This window comes from Sinocyclocheilus rhinocerous, unplaced genomic scaffold, assembly GCF_001515625.1.
Source record: "Sinocyclocheilus rhinocerous isolate Xijiao unplaced genomic scaffold, SAMN03320098_v1.1 scaffold757, whole genome shotgun sequence".
NCBI lineage: Eukaryota > Metazoa > Chordata > Actinopteri > Cypriniformes > Cyprinidae > Sinocyclocheilus > Sinocyclocheilus rhinocerous.
Genome location: NW_015662957.1, coordinates 731,438 through 748,703, shown reverse-complemented (window position 1 = coordinate 748,703; position 17,266 = coordinate 731,438). Strand labels below are relative to the sequence as shown.

Here is a 17,266-nt window from a genome sequence, read left to right as displayed (position 1 = left end):
ATCTGAATATTTGGTTTGAACTGTTCTGGAACAGTGTTGTAAATACAACTTAACCACTGATATCTAGTTGTGTCCTCTTTTGGAAGGCAAAACAAAGTAGTTTCGCTTTCATAGCGAAACACACAGCATCTCCACGACATGGCGGCGGTGGCAACAATACTGGCAGCAACAATAAAGTTATGCCTTCTTTCTTTGCGTGAACATTTGTATGGTGTTATGCAAATCTTCCCACATCGTGATGTAGACATGTGGGGGCGTGTTTAAACGAGGCGGTTTAGGAGGGTGTGGACGAGTCTTAACTTTTATAAAGAATATCTCTTTGGGTTTGAGACTTTAGTCTTTGCAACTTTAGGGATCTTATCTATGCACGAACAGCTTGTAACACTCCAAAGAGAAAGGAAAATTTGAAATTGCATCATATGACCCCTTTAAATATCTAGCTGAGAAACAGTATAGCCTGCCATTACTGGATTCAAAGGCTCTGTAAGATTTGTAATTCGTGTCTATCTATCATGCTCCAGTTTTATTGTTAACTAAAAATATTATCGGCAATTGATATAATGCAGTAAAATAAATACAAACATTTTACATGAAAATTAAAAAATTAGAAATGTTGTCCTGGCATATAACTGAAATAAAAAGGTGATTGACATTGAGAAAAAGAGAGGGTGGGGGATGGACAGAGAAAGAAGTAATTATAAGGTTACAGTCTGTAATGTATTCAAAGAGAAGAACAGCTGATGGGCAAGAGAGTGTTTAAAAGCCCTGCATGTTTACCATCTCCATGACAACTACCTCAGATCAGACAAGGGTGCTGAGGTGATTTCTGTCAAACAACAAGCGCCTTTAAACACATAGACCCTCAGCACTGCATAGTCACACTGCGGACATCAAAAACACGCACCACAAAGCGCACACACACATCATGGGCGCAAAGGGATTCGGCAAAGCACGACACAAACGCATACATGGTCTTTATTTTCAGAGCTTTCAAAGCTCATTGTGTTATCTGCATTTCAGAGACGAGGTCTGATGAGAGTAAATGAGTGGCAACAGCTGTCCTCACTGCACCAGCCTACCAACGTCTGCTCGTTTAAGCGCTGCCTAAAGAAAAGCCTTTGATAAAGCTTTGTAGCTGTTTAGCCATTTCTGTGTTGACTTTTAGTTATACGGAGAGTGTCTCCGTCATGAATGTATTCAAGTAGGGACGCCATTTGTTGAAGTGCATGTGTGCGTGTGTAGAACCGCTGCTGATTTGTCATCAGTTTGTGTTCACTAACAGCAATCAACCAGAGCGCGCACATCCCAGTCAAGTCACCTTCCTGCTCCTCTTGTATTTGCAATTCATGCCAATTACTTCAGATTGGGCTTTCATTATCAAAGCCAGGAAGACAAAATCTCATTCAACAGAATAATGCTTCCTACATCAGGATGCCCACACCAAAATGCATATCCTGGGCTAATGGCTGAAATCCAATTTGTTCCAGTTATAGTCATCATTGCAGGGTAAAATGCATTTGTTAATCTATATGTACCGATGAAATGAGAATGAGTGAAGGAAGGAGTGAAGGGGAAAGAGTGAAAGACTGTAGGCCAGCAGTGGGCTCTATTGATGAGATTCCCAGTGTGGCATCGGTGTGGCACTCGGGTCACGACTGACAAGAAGTTGAAGAAGGATCCTGCTGTGTTCTGTGAGGTGGATGCATCATCCTGTGACTGCGCCCTCACCGGGGGATATCATTAATGGATTTGATCCTATGCCATGTGCGTGTGAGGAGACCAGCGTCAAGCTACCGCTTTGTGTTCTCTGTTAAGACATCTGTCTAGTCTAAATTGAATTGATTGTTGTTGGTTGTTTTTTTTTTTTTGTGAATTAAAAATGATAAAAGAAATGACATTTTTGTGTGAACGTGCTGAAAAATTTGCTGAATATATTTACTATCCAGTGAAAAAGTCATCTTGTCTGAATCAGGAGATAAATACCCAATCAAGCAATGTTTTTAAGCAAAAACAAATATATCAGTGGATTTTGACGTGAGAGAACAACAGGGGATAGACTTCTTCACTTGAGAAAATGTAATTATGGATTATGGACTATTTTGGTTGTTTTTTTACATCACAAGATGTTAATTTATGGACTGTCGTGTGGATTACTGTGATGTTTTTATCAGTTGTTTGGACTCTTATTCTGATGGCACCCATTCACTGCAGAGGAATTTCTCTAAATCTGTTCTGTTTCTCATGTACATCTTGGATGACATAGGGTTAAATAAATTTTCAGCAAATTTTCATTGTTAGGTGAACTATTCTGTTAAAATGCACAGCTCGAGGAGGCGAGATGCTAAAAAAACGACAACTAGACAATAGCCAAAGATATTACATTTTCAATAAATTTAAATGACATTTCATTTTAATTAATGACATTACGTTTTTATTTTTTATTTAAATGTTTTTTTATAATTAATTATACATTTAGATGCAAAATTAACACCTCTAATAATTATATATAATTAACCTCATAACAGTTGCAAGAGACTTGCTAAAGTGACAGAGTGAGTTACGGGTCCCAAATTAATAGGTTCTTGATTTCCACTGATTGACTGATCTGTTTTCCAGCATTTTTTATCGATTTTAATTGCCTGTCAGTCACTTGCCATCCACAGCCGGTATCTTGAAATGCCCTCAGGAAAGAGTCGATAGATTGGATTAAACTCCTACTACCCAGGAGACAGCCAATGCACTGATACTGAATGCTGTTATACACATAGACACACTCGCACACACAGCTGTTTAACACAGACTCTGCCTATCAACCAGATTTAATTTAAAAAGCAGGAAGGGGCTTGGAAGTCCCGGAGGAAAAACAGAAATAATGACTTGCTGAGAAAAATAAAAGACTTAAGCACCCTGCATAAACTAGCAGTGAGAATGACAGAGAGACGAAGCTAAAGAAAGAGACAAATATGCCAGCATTTGTAACCACAGGACTGGGGTGATGCCAAGATTTGAGGTAAGACCTGGTCGGCGTGTCCGCCGTTGCTATGGTTACAGGGATATTACCATTCCTACACAGTAAGTAGGATTCATGAGGCTAATAGAAAGAGAATCAAAATGGCACACACTCAAGTGGGCCCGCTTGGCTCCAGTGTGAACACAGACAGTGGAAAATGATGAATAGCAGACTCCTACACTGACACCTCCTCCGGATTCTGTGATTTTGTTTTCCCACTGGTCACAAATCCCACAATTGCCCAAAATCTGCAGGAGCCTTCATGAAATTCTGTATGAAGGTGTTTCCCATTCTTATTCCAATTCAAGTACACAAATCCACAAAGCCATAAAACACAGAGGGGTCCAAAAAGACATAATTATTATTATTTTTCTTTTCTTATTTAATACAATGTCAAATTATGTTTCAGGTCAAGTGTCCTATTGCAGGTTCATATTTCTCCATTTTACGCAATTACTTACTTATTTATCTATTTATTTATTACATATTTATTACATATTATTAATTAATAATTAATTGTAATTTTTTCAAAACCCTACGTTTTTTCAAGTATAAATCAGATATTGAATCTCAGTTTTTCAATGTCATTTTTGTCATTGTGCAATGCAAGATATGTGAAATTTGGGGCAGCATGTAAAGCATAAACTTTCCAGCCCAAAACATGTGTTTATTTGGGTCTGGTCTGGGTCTAGGTCTGTTCCAAAACCTAGTGAGCCACTCACAATTGATTAAAATAAGAGTTTAGCATTAGCACATTGCTAATCTTGTCAGGCAAGAGACAAGTTGCTCAGGAGACATTTCTTCGTATTATGAACATTTAAAACAGTTGTGCTGCTTAATATTTTTCTGGAAAACATGATAAATTTTTTCAGGATTCTTTGAAGAATACAAAGTTTGAAAGAACAGCATTCATTTGAAATATAAATCTTTTTTACTCAGCTGAATTAAAGTATTATTTTCTATATTTTTTTTAACTTACTGACCCCAAAGTATGTTTATTTTTTCTCACCTTTCCCACTATTTTGCATTTATTATTTTACTAATTAAGTTGCAAACTGTACCATTTGGAACGATCTTAAAATACTGCATTACGATTGCATTCTACAAATGTGACAGTTGAGCGCTCTTTTGCTCCTTTTTCTGTCTATTCTATTGTTCTGGAACTCACTCATTGTCGTTCTTCACTACTGTGCTCCACTACTGTGCTCCACTGTTCTCTTCATTCATTCCTTCTACTACACCATTTCTTGTTGCCCGAAGCAGAGTCAATGATTCACTATCCATGCTATTGTCAGTGTAAATAGCTTTTCAACAAACTCACACTTTGCTGGTTTCCATTCATTTCATTTACCACAAACAGGAAATGACCACAACCCATAGAGCCTAGGATGACATCACCTTCTGAATTCATATCATTCTGCAGTGTATTTTGAAATGACCTACTGTGTGAACAGAGTGTGACTTTTTGAAGGACGTCAAGTCAATGTGGGCAGCCCTCTGGGTTTTGTTTGACTTGTGTACATTTCTGCAGCTGGTCTAATGAAAGCTATTCTAACTGAAGCATGATTTGCAAACTCACACCTCCTCAGAAAAGGCACTGTTGCTTTTCCTCAGCCTGCTGCAGGAATCTTGACAGGAGGCTTTCTGGTTCATGCAGATGCTTTCTAGACCGATTTCAAGCAATTTGAAATAACACATAATTATGCTTGCTTTCAAGACAACTCTCACAGAGCTCTTTGGGTTTAGTCATCTTCCTCCAAAAACAGAATTGCATGGTAAAAATCTGATTACAGAGCCAAAACCAGACTTGGATAATCACATATATCTCTATATTTTCCATGTCATGTAGTAGAAACAAGTGTGCACTTCCCTGGCAATGAACAGACTTGCATAAATGTCCCCTCCTTACCTGACAAGCATTATACAGCAGCTGGTGCTCGAACTTCTTAATGCCAAGAATCTGTTGGAACATCTCATACAGCTGGTCCTTGCTGAGAATGAGCTCGGAGGCAGCGCTGGCTGTCATGCGCTGCTGGTGTTTGCGTGGGTCTTCTTCTCCCCTGTAGATGGTGTCAAACTTGGCCATCCACGAGCTGAGGACAGTCTCCTTGCTCAGACCATCGATCTCGGGCAGGCTGCGGACACGCTTCTCAATGTGCTTCTTGAAGACCTCACGAGAGTCACTGGCTGAGCAACCGCCGCTTTGGACCATACGGGACACGCGGTCACTTTTAAGGAACACCTGTGATCAAACATAAATCTTGTCACAGTAACAGACATACACTACTGGTTAATAGTTTGGAATAACCTCATGTTGGATGACAACAACATCCAGGCCCTTCCAGAACTCCCAGCTACCCTCAAGCACATCAAAGTTCACAATAACCAGCTGAGGAGCTCAGACATGCTGCATGGGGTTGGTAAGATTTTTTTAAGCATTATTTGATGAATAGAAAGCTCTGTAAAATTATACGTGTTTACTCAATTTAATGCATCCTTCCTAAGTTAATTGTTAAATTATTAATTTCTTTCACACACACACACACACACACACACACACACATATATAAATATATAAAATAATGAAAATTGTAGTGTTTTATTTAAAAAGTCACATTATATTCACATTTAAATATTCTTAAATACTTAAATATTCTTAAACTCAATGCCACAATTTCTTTAAAAACCAAATTGCACAATTCAACATTCATTTATATTCAATATATTCAGATTCCCATATGCAACAGCATCAGATCTACAGTGTATGTTAGGTATGCTGTATTTCTGATGCATTTTGTGGTATATACACACACACACACACACACACACAAACACACACACACACACACACACACACACACAGAGACAAGCTCAAGCCATCAATCTTAACAGCCACAGATTCATGTGTGATCTGAATGAAGGGATGAGCTCAGAGAATCAGAGGCCAAGGCTGCTTCTATCAATTCCAAGTAAAGCAATTTTTCTGGGTTCAAAAAACATTGGCTGCAGGTCAGTGTTACCTTGTTAAACGGCTATTGAGGCACTTGAGAAACACTTTGTCCTAAATTAGGCAAGATTTTCCCTGTGTCATAAAGTGCACAGTAGAGTCCTGATTTGTGACCCTGGACCACAAAACCAGTCAAAAGGGTCAATTTCTCGAAATTGAGATTTATACATCATCTGAAAGCTGAATAAATAAGCTTTCCATTGATGTATGGTTTGTTAATAATTTGGAATCTGAGGGCGCAAGAAAATCTAAATACTGAGAAAATCGCCTTTAAAGTTGTCCAAATGAAGTTCTTAGCAATGCATATTACTAATCAAAAATTAAGTTTTGATATATTTACGTTAGGAAATTTACAAAATATCTTCATGGAACATGATCTTTACTTAATATCCTAATGATTTTTGGCATAAAAGAAAAATCGATAATTTTGACCCATACAATGTTTTTTTGGCTATTGCTAAAAATATACCCCAGCGACTTAAGACTGGTTTTGTGGTCCAGGGTCACATTTATAACAAGACAAAATTGGTGCGAATCTGGCAGTGCAGAATCTGTCTGACAGTCTGCAGTAGGGTTTAAGGCTATATTTATTTAATAATCTATTCTTTCACTCTTTTTATTTTCTGTATTCTCTCACCGGTTCACCTCTTGTATTTTTATCTCGGCCTACCTCTCTCCAGTGGACACAATTCCCTTAACGTGCCTGGATAAGCAGGGGAGATGAGTTGACAGAGAGGGAACATCCAGCACAAATTCAATAAGAGTATCAGGGTTTAATTGAATTGAAAAAGCTGGCTTTGGCTGTGACTGAATACAAAGGCATTTCGCTCATTAGTTTCACCTCATTAAATTACCACCCATACTGAGACCAATCTCCTTTTCGCCCAAAACTCTAGCCTGTGTGGCAATTTATTCCAGATTCACCTCTTCTAGGTCATAAAAGATAATATATCACCTAAAAAACAATTAAAATGTGTTACTTTGAGACTACATATTTATCAGAGAGGAAAGTTTCACTAAATCCTTTGCAAGGACTTAATACCTTCAACATCTTGAGCTAAAGTAATTTTAAACATTTAACAGATTGACTGCAACTGTGTACTTATGTATTTAATATATGCACCGACATGGATTACGTTGCTCATCAAATCAGCATAAAGCAAACAGCTTAACATTTCTAAACAATCCCTTTTAAACTGCATTATATTAATGGGAGAGACAAAGGATCTGTTTAGATGTCCTCAAAAGTTAACCGAAGGTACCTAACTGAGCATTCAAAAGCATTTTTATCTGCACAAAATAAAGCTTAATGATGCACCAAATAATTTCTTCTGCTGTTTGTGTTTTGTTAACTCTCATTTAGCTTCAAACATCCAACACACTGGCCTTGGGCTCTATAATGACACTTATTGGCATGCAACATCACAAAAAAGCATTATTAGTTGCTAACGCCATTGCAAAAATACACTATTTGCAGGCACATTTTTCATCTAGGATTTATTTATTATGCTACCAAAAGTTAATAGGGGGGTTACCAAGTATCCATGGTATCAACATGGCAGACCACTCCTGTGTAGAATAAAATTTATTTTTTCAGGTCGCTGATATGACTTGAATTTTCTCATGTGTGAGAGACTTTCATGAAAGTAATTATATTTCATGAAAGTAATATTCACAAAAGTATATTTCACAAAATTTCTGTTTTTACTGTAGTTTTGATAAAATAAATGAAGCCTTGGTGAGCATGAGAGACTTCTTTCAAAAACATGAAACAAAAAAAAAACTTACCAACCCCAAACTTTTGATCGGTAGTGTACAGGGTTTGCATGCACAGGATTTTACATTATAAAGCTAACTGAGAAAATCAGTTGAAAGATGAGCTAGTTTGTAAGTTCAGACTTGTTGCACTGATGAATAAAAAGAGCGTAACCTCGTAGTAACTTTGGACAGCGTTGATGAAGGCTTCATCGGCTACAATCTGAGTCTCTCCATTCAGAAAGGCCTGGAAACGATCTTTAACTGTCTGAAGGTGCTGTTTGCTGATCTGAGAAGAGAAAACATCAGAAATATAGAATTTGAAATATAGTATGTATTTATATTCCATGTGACATCCAAGTAAAAAAAAACATCCAGATGTTCACAGCATCTGTTCTAGCTTGGAACATCTTCATTCATAGGAGGAAAAGACGGAGATGGCAATGTAGTCATTTGTTGACCAGGGGCTGGATTCACAAAAAAGAAGAAATTTTCTTCTTAAGAAAGAAGAAATTTCTCAAAATTAAGAACTTCTTATTGCAATTTTTCAAATGGACCATTGATACTCCATCTACAATCTCAATTAGGAGTGTCAATGGTCCATTTGAGAGATAGGTGGCGGTAATGCACTTATAAGTCTGCGATCCGCCGTAAAGCAAGAAACTTCCATTATAAGACTGACAGACTGCAACGATTTGAGTTAAAAATCTTCGTTTGTGTTCTACTGAAGAAACAAAGTCACCTACATCTTGGATGCCCTGGGGGTAAGCAGATAAACATCAAATTTTCATTTTTGGGTGAACTATCCCTTTAAGAACAACTTTTTTTCTTACAAAGAAAATTCCTGGCTTTAGTGTTATCTGATTGTATGGCTTTTCTAGCCAAAGACTTGCTGATCAACATCTTACTCAGTTCTTCTTAAGTTTTTATAAAGATAAGAACATTCTTAGGAAGTGTTTTGAGCATACAATATATTCTTAACTTTTTTAAATAAGATAATAAGAAGAAAATAGCAATTAAGAAAAAAAAATAAGATTCTTTCATGAATCCAGCTCCAGAATGACTCAGCAAATGTTACAATTAACTCATTCAGTAGAAGTTGGAATATGTTTTCATTCTGGTTTGACTTAAGATCAGTTTGAATTTCACTTAATGTTATAATTAGCATTTGATGAAGAGGTGATTGTGACCCTCGAACCACAGAAAAACAAAAACATAATAGCAACAGACTTTTTCCCACTAAGTATTAGACCTCTTGCCAATTTCACATAGCAAAAACAGATCATATTTCAGCCAAGAGGCCACATAAAACCTCTAGACAACTGAGAATGAGAGACACTGCCCATTTCGAAACACTTCTCATCCATCTGGACAGAGACTCGATTTGGAAGAAATGTGAAACAAGCATCTAGATTACAAGTGATTGCCCACAGAGTGCTGCATGAGTTTTGCTCATTATATTGATATGAAATGATGCATTTTATGTTTGGATGCTTGGCTTTTAACAGTTAAGCTTTGTCTGATTTCCCTAATGTTTTCAGAGCTCTTTTCATGTTCTGCTTAGCTGGTATTCATGTTCCATTTGTGACACTAAGGTGTTCTCCACTTTGCTCATATTCACAACACACAAATTATTAAGAGGCTAAGAGGAGACCAAATCTCTTGTCTCATAACCGAGTCAGGGAATTGATAATTATAAGCTTATCCCATGTTCCACTCCTCCCTTGTGTTTTTTCTCCTGCCATAAGAATTTAAAAGTGAAATAAGCCATTCAGTATAAAATTTGGGTTTTACTGAGAGTTACAATTAAATACAGGCAAAGAATGAGATCGATTTGATGTTATTGTGCTATAAGAGGAAGTTCTGACTTCTTGAATCCAACTTGTGGATGAAATAAATATAAATGATTCATAATAGAACAAAAATAACATATTGACAATAGCCATAGGTGACTCATCGCTTAGTCCTTTTCAACAAAGAAGGTTAGTTACACAGTTGGCCTTGATATAAGTGGCACAAAACAAGAAGAAAAGATAGAAATGATTGAAACATTCAAGAGAACTTGTAGTAAAGAAAGGATATGTACTTCAGACCTTTGTTCTAATCTAAAGCATTGTGGGTAATTTTATACAACTAATGCTGCTCGAATTCCATTTTACTTCTGAAATGGCATATTTCCAAGTGCACCAGAATACTGGATGAAGAAAAAAAACGTGGTTAGAACTGAAAATGTTAAACATTTTTTAAATAAATGTACATCAACAAATAGTTCACAATTTTTTCATATTGAAAAGATGCTATGCAATGGTTTGCTTACAGTTTCTTGGTCATTTTCTTGGTTTCTCTTGAATACAAACACGAGCACACTCTGAATTGTTAATCAGAAGATCAATGTAAACACAATTTCCTTTTAATTTCACCATTGTTTTAATTCAATGAGATGCTGCATTTAGTTAATTTTCTTTTGTTTGTCACACCTGACCGGTAAACAACAGCAGGCCTTTGATATGTTAGTGCGCCCACCTCCAGGGTCTCAAACCATATGGTCTCTGTTTTCAGCATGGAGATCTGTGTGTGTGTGTGTGTTTATGTGAATGTTGGACATCCTTTTAAAATCCCAGGTGTTCCTTCTCATCAAATATGTTGCCATGGTCACGGAGTACGCATAAACACACCCCTTACCCCATTATCCCCTCTCAGGTTATCCAACAGTATGACCTCATGACTATGAGAGGCAGCTGCATTAGCTCCATTACTCCCATGGTAACTGCTGGAGTGATTATAATGGATAGGTTGATGTAGAGCAATTAAAGTGTATCCTCTAAACACTCATCGTAATGTTCTCTCTACGTCACCATGACAATGCGCGCCAGTAGACTCGTACATTGCTAACCTCATTACTGATAGCATACTAACATATTTGTGTGATATAGGGCAGAAACAAATTCAGCTGAAAGTACAGTATACTACAGTATATATACTAGTTGAGTGCAAATATATTAGCATACTACTGCTATTTGCGCCATGTATGACAGAAACAAGAGATAAAGGTTCTAATTCTGCTAAAATATACCATGTTAATATGTTACTCTTATTTGTGCTATATATACCAGAAATAATACAAGAAAATGCTAGCATGCTATTACACATTAAGCCAACATACACTAGTAGTATGCTAATACTACTCCAGCTTTTTCTGCCATATATGGCAGAAATAAGAGAAAATGCTAAATGCTATATGATACTATTTATACAAGCAGTTCGCTAATATACACGCATATATATACACTATATAGTGTTGTTTCTGCCATTTACAACAGAAACAATAAGGGTAGTATGCTATTTTGACATTTCCAAATCACCCGAAGTTAAGCACGTTAATGAAGATTTCATTTTTGGGTGAACTATCCCTTTAAATTTAAGGGATGGTTCACCCAAAAATAAAAATTATGTCTTTAATTACTCACCCTCATGCCGCAGTTCAATGTAAATGTATTTCAGTCCTCACGCTGCTGTTCCTAAAATATACATAATAGTCAGCCTAAACTCTGTTGATCTAATGCAATTTGTTTCCAACACCACAGCTGGCATAGCTAAGGTTTTGAAAATCATATCAGTGTTGAATATCTAAGGTGTGCAGTGTAATAAATAAACAGCCTGTCACCGGAGACTCTCATAACGAATAGTCTTGGAATTAATGATTGAGCAGAATTTAATTGGAAGCCTTTAATGAATCATTCACCTCTTCCGCTCCTCCATCCCTCATTCATTCCCGCCAGTCCTTTCCTCTTCTTTATTTCTTTGGAAATGACAAATTTTCTCCCTGTAAAGATTAAACTATCATGTTGTTAAACTTCAGGTTATGGCTATTTTACTGCTGTTGGCACACGCTGGTGCAGCTGGAGCGCCTAGGCTGCAATAAATAAAGCTAATGACTCTCACACTGTCCGTTCAGACACCAGTTCGTAAACTGTTATGTTCCAACACAGAAGCTAAATAAAGTACAGTAGTCCAGTTTTGTTATACAGTCTCTTTATGTGCTAACAGTAAAACTGCTATGGGCTACACACATACAACCTCAGATCCACCTCACACCTGCCTGTTGTTGGTTACTATAGCAACTGACAAAACGCAGGCCCTTGTCTTTGAATCCATGGGTAGTAATTTACTAACACAGATACACACAGGCTAACTACAATACTAGATAATGATGGTAAATCCTGGGTTGTATCAATCTGTTAAAACCTTACGTGCATCCACAGTGTTTTCCTCCACTGGAGTGGGGGTGGGGACATATGGGGGGAAGGGAAGCTTACATGATTGAACAGAAGACTAGAAAAAGTCCATGTTGTGGGAATGTAAAAAAAAAACACTAAGCTAAAGCTAAGCTTACAATTGATTCCTGTTGACTTTATTAGAGCTGACCTAAGCCCTGTGCTCAAATCATCTGTTTAGGAGAGTTTTTCAACATGGTCTATATAAATTGTTGATCTTTATAGTGCATGCTCCCATTAAAGTGCCAGTACTTGATGTGACCTTCCTAGTGTGGATGCTAGAAGCGCATGATTCCAGCAAGTGCTCTTCGACAGAGAACTGTTTTTCACAGAGCAGAGTCTCTGCTTCCCTTCACGCTCAGCAGAGCGTCGCATTTGGTTTTGTTCGACAGGAGAGTCAACATCCCATGTCCGTTCCTTTTTTTGCTCTGTTTACCAGTGAGAGAGACGAAGACAATAATGAGCTGGAGAGAGAGAGAGCTCGTGGGACAGAAGAAAGGCTTTCCAAATGTCACTCAGTCAGAATGCAAGAATGTATTGTTTGAGTCATAAGATTTACTGTACAATAAGGAACTTCAAAATGATGCAATTTCAAGCATGTATAGTTTCTAAGAACATACTGTATGATCTAAACTGATAAATATGACCTATACTGCATAAAGTTCAAGAAGCAAATGTGAAGCAGATGGTTTAGTACTGTTAAGAGCAAACCACTTATCGGTTTAAATACTGCAATTAAGTGCATTCATAATTGTTAACAAATCAACTATTTTTTTATTTCAAATGCTGTCTGTCATTGTTTAAAGTCAACATGAAGGGGCACTCGCAACCCATTTTACTTCCCTAATGTTACATGATAACAGAATGTTCAATGAGAAAAAAAAATCATACTAATGACCAGACAGTTGGAGGGGAGGGACTGAAAAATAAGAGGGCTTGATGATGCTCACACAAAATTAAAAGTTTTTTCAAAGGCAGAGGAAGTTATTACCTTTTGGAAGGTTACAAAGGCTTCACATAAAAAACTACAATAAAATAAAGTGAATTTAGAACAACTAAGGGGCGTTAGACATGATGCAGAGCAGAGTAAATTCACTGAAGGCTTTTTTTTACCATGGTCTATCTTAATACTCGATTCTGATTGGCTGGCAGTTATGCATTAAAACCGTTTAATGCACAGATAGTTCAAAGTCACTGTTAATCATCGTTCTATATTAATGCACTGCTTTCAATGACACAAACAAACACACACATCACTCGCACACAGAGATCAGAGATTGTGCTGCGCACACATAGAAACATCCAGGAGCACAGAAACTTGTTGTCAACTGCCCTGTGACTTTTATTAATAAAACAGCTTTGACACTGATTTGCTACACTATATTTCCTAAAAATATTGCTGTTTTTGAAGTAACTAAAATCACAGCTTCATTGTTTGTAGAGAGAGACGCACAGACGCAGGTAATTTCACACACGTCAATTTCAACCCTCTCTCTCTCTCTCTCTCTCTCTCTCTCTCGATAATTCAAATAAATGCTATAATTTATTCAATCAAATGTGATCTTACAGCACTATCTCATCTCTGTGTCTGATTTGAAGCGGGCAGAATGCTAGCTCTAACAAACTGTAACAATATTTATATGCATACGCAATATTTTTATTTATATGCAGAAACTGACTTTGGCGTGCATACAATACGCACATGTTTGATGTGCATATAATACACTTTTTTGTGCATATGATACGCACCTACTCCACACCCCTAAACCTACCAATTGCGTATCATATGCATGCCAAAGTCCATTTCTGCATATAAATATTATGCCAAATAGAAACAGAAAATTGTGCCATTGAAATGCACATTCATGAGATCAGGTTAAAAAAATAAGCTTTTTAAATGCTATTTGAGCAAAAGAAACAACATTTATGAGACATTTGTTGTCAGATTTCATTGGTGATTTTGAATATGAAATTTAATTGTAAGCTTGGCGAACAGTTCTGGAGAATTTGATGTTTCCCCATTCAAAGAGATAGGAGATGCACTTGCATGCCCGAGAGGCATTTCAAAGTGAAATGACTTGCCTTAAAGGGACTTAGGCTGTAACTGACGAAAATAACTGTCATTTTTACCCTTCTGGTCAAATATTGCTGTACAAAATCATTGTTGGCAAATGACCATGGTATAAGTGGAATAATGCATGGTTAGCTGTGCATTAAACATTTGTAATGCCTCCACGTCATGCATAGCAAGCAGTGCTTTATCCCTAACATAAAACAGTTAGCATGTGCTTGGACCACCCACTAAGTCAAAATTCACTTAATTGATTTTTTATCAATTTCTTTGGTGTAGTAATACTAATAGAAGAATGGTTGCAAAGGTGGTGGAGTAATACTGATGTAATGAGGTCACAGGTGTATGTTTATAGAGTAATTTACAATGCCTTCGAACACAGCTCAACCAGTCAATCAACCAGAATTATCAGTTTTATAAATTAAATTAAATTAATTCTTGGGAAAAACATATACTGACAAATTGAGCATAATAAGACCAGGAACATATAATGAAAAAGTAAATTGTTGATTTTAACTGATATTGTGTGTAAAGTGAGCTGATTTAATGCAAGGTTAGATTTGTTGTTGCTGTTTGAATGCATATTTATGAAAAACTCAATCATAAAGCACATCTCTATTGAAGCCTGTTTCCCCCCCAGAAAAAGAAAAGAAAAGAAAGAAATATAGTCAAACTGTGAGATAACGTCTCAGGTTACTTATGTAACCATGGTTCCCTGAGTAGGGAACGAGACACTGCGTAGAGCTCAAGGCTTGGAATCAGAAATAGATTCATTTAAGGGAATACGACCAAGAACCTAGAATCATACTAGTCTTGGCCTAGAAGAGAATGATGTGTGCTCCCAGCGCCTATTTATACTATAGTCGCACCGGTAGTGACGTCATGGCTGTCGCCGGCCAACGAGTTGGTGTTTTTTCAATGTATGCTTCAGACACGGGTCACGACGAGGCGTTCCCCATAGCGACCCCTAGAGGACGCAGTTCGAAGTTCCCATGAAAGGGAAAGCCGGATTTCTGACAGATCATGTGCCACTCAAGACTGGAGTAATGGCTACTGAAAATTCAGCTTAGTCATCACAAGAATAAATTGCATTTAATTAAATTAAATTATAATAATGTCACAATATTACGGATTTTATGTTTGTTTTGATAAAATAAATGCAGCCTTGATGAGTTAAAAACTTTTTTTTTTTAATTTTACCAACCCAAAACTTTAAATGCTTTTTTTTCTACCTTTCAGTTGTTTTTACTCAGAGGCAGCAGCAGGCTTCCATACATCTCAGCTCTCAGGTACAATACGTCAACTCTAGAATACAATAAATCTTAATACATGCAGCTCATAATAATACTAGATAGAATAATAGAATGTTCTAGTCTGAGAACTGCCTGTCATTGTTACCACATCCTTTTGACTTTATGATGGAATGTGCCTTTGTGTGTGTGTGTGTGTGTCTGTTCCCCAGGTGCCCACTGGGCTCATGTTGATTGCGTTGGAATGGCAGGCTGTGGTTTCTCTCTGAGAACAGATTCCTATTAGTGATCAGTGAGCCCGGGGTAGAGAGACACTGCTTTAAAGTCCCTCGAGTCTCCGCCTGTCTGTCTTTCTCTCTCTCTCTGTCTTTCTTTTCATGTCTTCTGGATGATATGTTCAGTTTATGAGCAATGCTGCCTGCATTCCTGCATTGATGGTTGACAGGAAAGCAAGCGCTCCAGACTTCAAACTTTGACTGAGTGTTCATAGGTAATTGTATAATATTGTATAGTCATTAATACACTGCATTCCCTTTGTGTAAAGCAGACACTGAAATATGTGTCATTTTGTTTCTTTGTTTATATGGAAGTATGTTTATGCTTTGAGTAAAAAATAAGGTAACTGCGAATGCATATTTCACATTTGCATCTTTATTTCTTATTGCAACTTTCTTTCTCACAATTCTAAATTAATATTTTACAACTGCCGCATCATATTTCACATTTGCATCTTTATTTCTCGTAAGTGCAACTTCATGTCACATTAGCATCTTTATTTCTCGAAACTGCGACTTTATATCTCACAATTGTCACTTAATATTTTACTATTGCAACTTAATATTTTACATTTGCATCTTTATTTCTTGTAGTTGCAACTTTCCTACAACTGTGATTAAATACCTTACTATTGAAACTTCATGTTTCACATTTGCATCTTTATTTCTTGTAACCACTACTTTATTCCTCTCAATTATGACTTAATATCTTACAAGTGCGACTATTTTTCATAACGGTCGCTATATGTCTCACAATACTTATTTTAAATTACATCACAATTAACACAAATGCATTTTCACTCTGAGGCAAAAACAGGATTTCACAATCAGTATTGTTCTGAATATAAACGTACTACTTTCAGACACCCTTGACTTGAACCCATCTGTAAAAGAAGTAGTTCTAAATCCAGTAGTACAATCACTGAAATCTCCATTCATACCTTTGAATGAACACATGCTGCTGTCCACCACATATATGTGTAAATGTATCTTCAAACCTTCTTAATTCCCACAGAAACTCTTGTGCATATAGAGGCAGTTACGTAACAGATCACAGAAGGCAAATGGGTGTGTAATCCCAGATTACAAACAACCAACAAAGAGCACATGAAAGGGTCATCCTCCCACTGCCTTTACACTGCTTTATTCAAGCACATGCTCACAAACACCCATCCGTACAAATAAACACACTCACCATGGATACACGTACATCTGTGTGTGGTTTGCTCATTAGTACTACTGTAAGATGTTTGCTAAATCCACACAGGGAAGTGTGCATGAATGTTTGTGTTTTCACTCAGTACAGTTTGTTTCAAAAACTTAAGAAAAAAAAATAGAAACATAAAAAGCAAATGCAAAAAAAATGAAAAGCTGTGATCTAGTGGTTAATGCATGTATGTGTTCGAATGATAAAATAATAAAAAATGAAAATAAAATCAATTAAAAATGCAATAAAATGAAAACTAAACAAAACTAACTTGCACATTAAAAAAACAATAATAATACAATAATTACAAAATAATAATAAAAACAAATGTATTAAAAAGCAAACCATTTTCAAATGTAAAAAAAAAAATACTGTGTTATGTTTGCTCTGTGGACTTTTCCATTAGCAATGCTATTT

General features: G+C 36.7%; 1 protein-coding gene across 1 annotated transcript in view; it reads right to left on the bottom strand.

The window, feature by feature from the left end:
* The window catches only part of LOC107728598 (calcium-dependent secretion activator 1-like), a 111,552-nt gene that overhangs the window by 86,084 nt on the left and 8,202 nt on the right, over positions 1 to 17,266 (bottom strand). Inside the window, exons 3-4 of the mRNA XM_016538825.1 lie at positions 7,948 to 8,061; positions 4,920 to 5,252 (exon numbers count right to left, since the gene is read on the bottom strand). Coding sequence (XP_016394311.1) covers positions 4,920 to 5,252; positions 7,948 to 8,061 — 447 coding nt within the window. The remainder of the gene's footprint in view (positions 1 to 4,919; positions 5,253 to 7,947; positions 8,062 to 17,266) is intronic.